This window comes from Saccopteryx bilineata, chromosome 5 (assembly GCF_036850765.1).
Source record: "Saccopteryx bilineata isolate mSacBil1 chromosome 5, mSacBil1_pri_phased_curated, whole genome shotgun sequence".
NCBI lineage: Eukaryota > Metazoa > Chordata > Mammalia > Chiroptera > Emballonuridae > Saccopteryx > Saccopteryx bilineata.
Window position 1 is genome coordinate 195,310,445 of NC_089494.1, and position 7,666 is coordinate 195,318,110.

General features: G+C 41.6%; 1 protein-coding gene across 2 annotated transcripts in view; it reads right to left on the reverse strand.

Moving 5' to 3' along the window:
* The window catches only part of NUDT9 (nudix hydrolase 9), a 31,276-nt gene extending 26,040 nt beyond the window's left edge, over positions 1–5,236 (reverse strand). The window contains exon 1 of one of the 2 annotated variants that reach the window (XM_066233325.1): positions 4,835–5,236. In XM_066233325.1, coding sequence (XP_066089422.1) covers positions 4,835–4,941 — 107 coding nt within the window. In that variant the 5' untranslated portion in view covers positions 4,942–5,236. Of the gene's footprint in view, positions 1–4,619; positions 4,744–4,834 lie in introns of those variants that run through there. The other variant, XM_066233327.1, reaches the window with a different exon arrangement.
* Between the last annotated feature and the right edge of the window lie 2,430 nt (positions 5,237–7,666).

Here is a 7,666-nt window from a genome sequence, read left to right on the forward strand (position 1 = left end):
GTGGCGCACCGGAGAGCCAGCCAGGAACGCTGAGGACCCAGGTTTGAAACCCAAGGTCACAGGCTTGAGTAAGGGCTCACCCTGCTTGAGCATGGGGTCGCCAGCCTGAGTATGGGATCAGACATGACCCCATGGTCACTAGCTTGAGCCCAAAGGTCGCTGACTTGAGCAAGGGGTCACTGGCTCAGCTGGAGTGGCACATACGAGAAAGCAATCAATGAACAACTAAGGTTCCGCTACTATGAGTGGATGCTTCTCATCTCTCTCCCTTCCCGTCTCTCTCTCTCTCTCTCTCTCTCTCTCTCTCTCTGTCGCATGCTAAAAAAATAAAAAAATCACAGGATAATTTTGGCAAAAATATTAGACACCTTCATTAAAATTTCCTCAAGACCTCCCTTAATCCTTTGATACTCACTCAAATCATTCTTTCTTGAACACCTTCCTTTCTTGGACTTGTCAACATTTTTTTTTTTAACAAGTGCGATACTCTTATTTTCCACATATCTGTCTCTGTGAATTGAGGAAAGTAGCCAAGGTTCCTACCTGCTCCTTTATTTTTTTGTGACAAAGTCAGAGAGAGGGACAAATAGGAACAGACAGGCAGGAAGAGAGAGAGATGAGAAGCATCATTCTTCATTGAGGCTCCTCAGTCTCCTTAGTTGTTCATTGATTGCTTTCTCATATGTGTCTTGACTTGGGTGTGGGGGGGGCTACAGTAGAGCAAGTCGCATGCTCAAGCCAGTGACCTTGGGCTCAAGCCAGCGACCATGGCATCATGTCGATGATCCCACGCTCAAGTAGGGTGAGCTCGTACTCAAGCCAGATGAGCCCGCGCTCAAGCCAGCAACCTTGGGGTTGGAACACAGGTCTTCTGTGTCCCAGTCCGGTGCTCTTTCCACTGCGCCACCACCTGGTCAGGCTCCTCCTTTTCTTTTTTTTAATAGACTTAATTTTCTAAAGCAGATATAAGTTCACAGCAAAACTAAGAGTTTACATTAGAATTTACTCTTGGTGTTACACATCCTATTGGTCTGGAGGAACAGATAATGATATGAATCAGCCATTATCATATGATACAAAATAGTTTCACTGCCCTAAAAAACCCTCTGAGCTCTACCAATTAGTTCCTACCTACAGCCCCACCAACCCCTTACAGCCATTAATATTTTTACTGTTTCCATTTGCCTTTTCCAGAATTTCATATGGTTGAAATCATAAGTATATAGCCTTTACTGATTGGTAACTTTAATTTAGTAATATGCACCTAAGCTTCCTCTATGTCTTTTCATGGCTTAACAGCTCATTTCTTTTTAGAGCTGGACAATATTCCATTGTCCAGGTGCAGCAGCTTATTTATTTGTACATCAGCTGGAGGACATCTTGGTTGCTTCCAAGTTCTGGCAATTATGAATAAAGCAGCTATAAACATCAGTGTGCAAGTTTTTGGTGGACATTAAGTTTCCAATTCATTTGGGTAAATACCAAAGAGGTGACTGCTGGATTATAATGTTAAGTTTTGTAAACAACTGTCAAATTGTCTTTCCTTCTTTAATTCTTAACTGGTTTAATTCTTTCCTACTCTCATATGTCTATACCTTTATGTGCAATTCAAAATGTTCCTTCCCATCCTATTTAAAGACTGAAACAATTGCTATTTCTTGGTTTGCATCTGTAGAGTTTTGTCAAACATCCAATAATCAGGGAAAGCCTCACTCGATAACCTGGTGGGGTTCTTTGAAGTATGAGTTGGGAAAATGGTATTTGATATGTAAATAATTTTATTTTAAAGTTATGATTTTTGCTTGTCTAAGTTGCCGCTGCTTTGGACATCTGAATAATGAGCACTCAAAATAAGATCTTTATCACACACCCTAAACCCATACTCAACAAAAGTAAACATATATGCAATATATGTATGCAAATAGATTTCAATTATATATGTTTAGAAAAGCAAAGTTTTACATGTGGAGCTCTAATCTCGAACTAAATTCTATTACAAAATCAGAGTTATTTTTCATGGTTTAGAAGTAGGGTAAGAAAAAAGTCAAAGATATTAATGAGATACCCATCAGGAAACATTAATCTTGTTCTACTCTATCCCAACCAAGGTCCAAAAATGTTTTTTTTTTAAGTTTGGGGCTCTTTGTTCCATGGTCAGGCAATAAGCATGTGCAACTCTACAAATCTGCTACTTACTTTGAGGAAATATAACTGATTATTTTTCTAAAAAAATTAATTTTATAAGAAAAACAGCAAAAATTCAAAGACTATGTGTCTTACCACATTAAGAAGTACTTACATCCAAAAAAAAAAAAAGAGAAGTCCTTACATCTGCTGCTTTTACCTGCTGTTTAAATGTGACACACTGAAAGGGATCAGAACAAGAATATATATAATATACACATATACAGCCTCGGTTTTTTTTATTGGATTACTAAATAGGTACAAAAAAATAAATATGACCAAGCAAATGGAAATGAAGTAGCGGATAAAGTTCATTTTACAAAGCAAAAACCAGTTCCTAAACCAGTCAAACTTGAAGAAATGCAATACTCATGTGGTACTTGGAGATAAAGCAAATTTGTAATAATATTAGTAACTAAATTATTATGTATAATACATGCTACGTGCAAGACACAGTTCTAATGCTATACTATATTAACTCATTTCATCTTCACAACTCTAAGGTTAGGCAATAATACCCTTATTTTAAAAATAAGACCATGAAGGCCTAGAGAGGCTCATTAAGTTTACCAAGATCACAAAACTGTTAGCAGAATCGGAATCCAATCACAGGCTAGCTGGGTCCAAATTCTAGCCTTGTAAAATCATGCTATATTATCTCGAATTCATTTTTAGCTCCCATTCATACTCATATGTGTTGACAGAAATAAAATATACACTATTCCCTACATATTGCTGATAGATCCTAATGGAAAATTTAGAAGCACTCACAGCATCTTTATATACTATCAATTTTTTTCCAAAAAAAACTAGCATTTGCAAATTTCTAGTTAAATCACAAAAACCAATTACAAAACTATGACTTTCTGGATTTGCCCAAATTATTAAAGTTCTTGAGGATCAATTTATTTTGTGCTTTCCAGGATGCCTTACAATATAAGATACCAGACACTCAACACATTGTTGAGTAACTTTTAGCTTGTTAGATTAACTTTCAGCTTTTCTTCCAAATCAGTAAACAGCCACTGGTTTGAGATATTCCCTGCTTTACCTAGGGTTCCCAACACTATAAATAACTGCCAAGCAATTTTACATTTTCCTAGTGGCATCTATCAAAAGCAGCATTAGTGACTTTCAGAGAGCCCAGATGTATATTCCTTTCCTCCCCAAATACCACTGAATAGACAGATGTATAAAAGTAAACAATATCCACAGCAAGGCAGAGAATAGGACACAAGCAGTGAATGATTTAAAGTAATTTCAGAAAGACAGAAAGTAGGTGGAATCATATCAACCTACAAACCCAAATGGAGCCAATTATACTTGAGAATATGCATAAAAGGGTGAGGAAAGATGCCATTCCTAAAAGAGGACCCTAAAAGGTTTCAAGCTTGAAATAAGTGGCCCAAATGTTCTAAGTGGACAATGGGACAGTAATCATGAAAAGCAGTCCTACTTCTCCACTTTTCAAACAAAGAGACAGCAATAGGTATGTTTACCTTCTCGATAAAGCTAAAAGTTAAAGAAAATGAAGAACTAGGTCTTCCTATTGTGAATATTGGTGTTGGAGAACACAGTAGAAACTTAGGCTTATTATCTCCACAATTCACACTGAGGAAATCAAGTTAAGGCAACTATGTTCAGCAAAGAAGCTGCTCCACTAGGGTAAAGCCTGGAGAAAGAGGGTAATGGGGAGTTTCCCAGACTGTCCACCTGCTACCTGCTCACATACTCAACTGAAACCTTCCAGTCTAGGCGCCCTGGTAGATGGTGCCAATATTCAATCAGTGCTCCCATTAGGAAAAACAATGCTTATTATCTGTATTAATCAAAATATAATTGAATAACAGGTGTCCACCAGACGTTTGAGAAAAAGGGGCAGAATAAGGACCAAAAAGTAACAACCAATAAACCAAAACAGATTCAGGAAAAGAAGGTAATTTTTTATTCTAATTATCATTTTATAGATTCAAAAGTCTTTTATGCCTATAAAATAAGAAAAGGCTGCTATTAAAGAGAGCAATTACAAAAAGAAGTGTTCTTGTCAAATTTACAATTCCACGGCAGAAATGACTAACACTGCACAGGTCTTAAGTTTGAATGAGTAATTCAGTAGCCACTCTGCGTTTCCTGAAAAACAGACTCGGAGAATAAAAGCTTGAAAAAAGAAAAATAAAAGTAGGAGGCAGTGTGAAGTACAATAAACCTAGATTTATCCAGAATGATAAAGAAAAACAGGAAGATGATAAACATATTACCTACACTGAGCTTCAAAGGAAGCACAACTTACACTTTTCATTTTACATCATTTATACTGTTCACATCTTTAAACTATGCACATTAATTAATTATAATGTTTTAAGTTATTAACCAGAAGGAAATGGCACGGGACAAACAACTGCTAAACTCTGGGAACAATAATGTTGGTGACTTACGGAGAATGGTAAATGTCATTATAAGAGATCAAAGGTCATTATCACTAGCTTTCTTTAAAGGGCCGATAAAACATTCTGAGCCTTTCCCAAAGCGCGAACCCATTCGGCTACAAGTCTGAGACGCAAGCACAGCCCACAGAACCCGCCGGACCGGAAGCTGGCCCCCATCCGCCACCTAAGGACTAGGGAGGAGCCTGCTCCAGGAGGGGGTATACCTGCACTCCGAGATGCTGCGGAAGCCCGAGGACTTCACAGTCACATAGGCCAGGGCCACAGAGAGAGACACCGTGGCTAAAGTCTTTCCCAGGATGCGTCCGGCCATCAGCGCCCCGCAGACGGCTTCACGAAGCGAGGTCGCTCTTAGCTTAGGTCGCAGCCTCCGCCCGCCCCACAGCCCCGGGCCCCGGGGATCTAGCGGGCACTAGGACCCGGCCGCCCTCCCGTTCCCGAGAGGGAGTAGCTAGGTCTAATCTCATAAACACACAGAGACCAGGAGCCCTCCCAAAATAACAGTCTAGCGCTTCCCCCAGCGCGAAGGCAGCCAGATGAGGCAGGGACGCCGAAACTCCCAGCACCAGCTACCGGGAGAATAGAGACCCAGAACCGTGACCTCGTCGGTGCGTGAGGACGCTTTACGGCTGGAGCCGCAAAGCGAAGACCCTTCCGGTTTCGTAGGGCGTGCCTTCTCGGACCTCCCAGTCTGCGCATGCGTTCTCGGCCGAGGTGAATGAGAATAGCGAGCGTTAAAGGTTAGGAACTGGAAGGAGGAAGGAGAAAGAAAGGAAGAGAATTGAGAGAAGTTTGTTGTCCCTTTAGGTGAGGGGCTGGGAGGTGGGGGGTTTGGCAGGAATTGGTACAAGCAGTTGATGCGGTGAACCACGGGTGTGTCCTAGCAGTAATTAATAATTGGGGGAACTCAGGAGTTAAAATTTTAGTTTAAGTAGTGATGGCTTTGGTTATGGTCAGTGAGAATAATGGTTAATGCAAGTAAAAGCTTTGTTCCAGGAACTAGGATACGTGAACCGGTTTACAGGACTTATGGAGATCTGTGAGTGACAAACCTTTGTGCCCCAGGGGACTGACTGTGAATAACAACACCCTTTTATGCCCCAGGAGATATGTGAGCGCCCCACCTTTGTGCCCCAAGAGGCTGCAAGCAAGGCCTTTGTACCCTACGGATGAAGCAACCTGCTATGATCCAAGTAACTTTTTTTTTTTTTTCATTTTTCTGAAGCTGGAAATGGGGAGAGACAGTCAGACAGACTCCCGCATGCGCCCGACCGGGATCCACCCGGCACGCCCACCGTGGGGCGATGCTCTGCCCATCCTGGGCGTCGCCATATTGCAACCAGAGCCACTCTAGCGCCTGAGGCAGAGGCCACAGAGCCATCCCCAGCGCCCGGGCCATCTTTGCTCCAATGGAGCCTGATCCAAGTAACTTTTATAATGATCTGATGAACTCTCCCTTGAAATCCCAAAACCTTTACCTGCCCTTTTCTTCCCCTTGTAAACAGGTTGGCTGGGGATAAGGGGGGTTGAGATGATTTGGGGGCATAACCCCCATCTCCAGATTATTATCCGGATTGCCGGCCATCTGCATAAAGTGCCCACAAAGATTCAGTCTCTGTCTCTGAATTGGTGACAGGCAGCCTGAATTTCCAGTTTCAGTAACTGAGCAAGTGCTTATAGGAACAGGAGGTAGGCAAGAAACACCATCAACAGCTGAGGTTTTTTCTCCTCCTTTTTTACCAAGTTGTTCACTGCAGTTGCTACATTTCCCAGGGCTTTGCCAGGTGTGGCCCTGACTAACCGGTGTAGGAGTAAACCAGCTGTGAAAAGGCATGCAGCCTGGAGCAGGAAGGAAGGGGCAACACCCTCCTGGACCTCTAGGCAAAAATGAGCCAAACTGGGAATTGGAAATGCAGATTGTCCAAAACAGATTTCATCTTTTATATTTCTTATTAATGTGGCAAATATCTAACTTTTAAGTATATAATGCGCTGTCTCAGTGGTGTGTTGTGAACACAGACACTGAAACGTTCGCCATTTTAAAAGCCAGATTAATCAAACTTAAAGTACTTCAGTTCTGAAGACTGCAGAACTCTTGTCATATAATGACTCCATCTAAACCAGTGGTCTCCAACCTTTTTTGGGCCACAGACCGGTTTAATGTCAGAAAGTATTTTAGGGTGGGACGAATAAATGTATCACGTGACCGAGACAAGCGTCAAGAGTGAGTCTTAGACGGATGTAACAGGGAATCTGGTCATTTTTTAAAAATAAAACATTGGTCAGACTTAAATATAAATAAAACAGAAATAATGTAAGTTATTCTTTCTCTTTGGACCGGTACCAAATGGCCCACGGACTGGTACCGGTCCACGGCCTGGGGGTGGGGGGGACCACTGTTCTAAACCACTGCACAAGGAGCCTTCACCAAACTCTACTAGGGCTTCTAGCAGGTTATGGACTTATCCCTAGGATAGGGGTCGGGAACCTTTTTGGCTGAGAGCCATGAACGCCACATATTTTAAAATGTAATTCCATGAGAGCCATACAACGACCCGTGTACGTTACACATTATCCAATAAAAATTTGGTGTTGTCCCAGAGGACAGCTGTGATTGGCTCCAGCCACCCGCAACCATGACATGAGCAGTAGGAAATGAATGGATTGTAATACATGAGAATGTTTTAAATTTTTAACATTTTTTTTATTAAAGATTTGTCTGCAAGCCAGATGCAGCCATCAAAAGAGCCACATCTGGCTCGTGAGCCATAAGTTCTGGACCCCTACCCTAGGATGTTCCCAGCTCCCCCAAGCCCATTTAAAATGCCTGCCTGGAAAAGCTCAACACTGCCTGGAGAATTTTTGTTTATTTCAGGGAAGAGGCAGAAAGCGTGTGATAACAAATCCTTTCTCTGCCCTTTGTGATGTAAATCTACAACTCAGAACTGTTTTCCTCAAAGACCTAAGAGCCCCTTTCTTTGAAATGCAAACATTAAGGATGTGCTCCCAGTCCCTAAGGAAAGATAAAGGTTTAACTT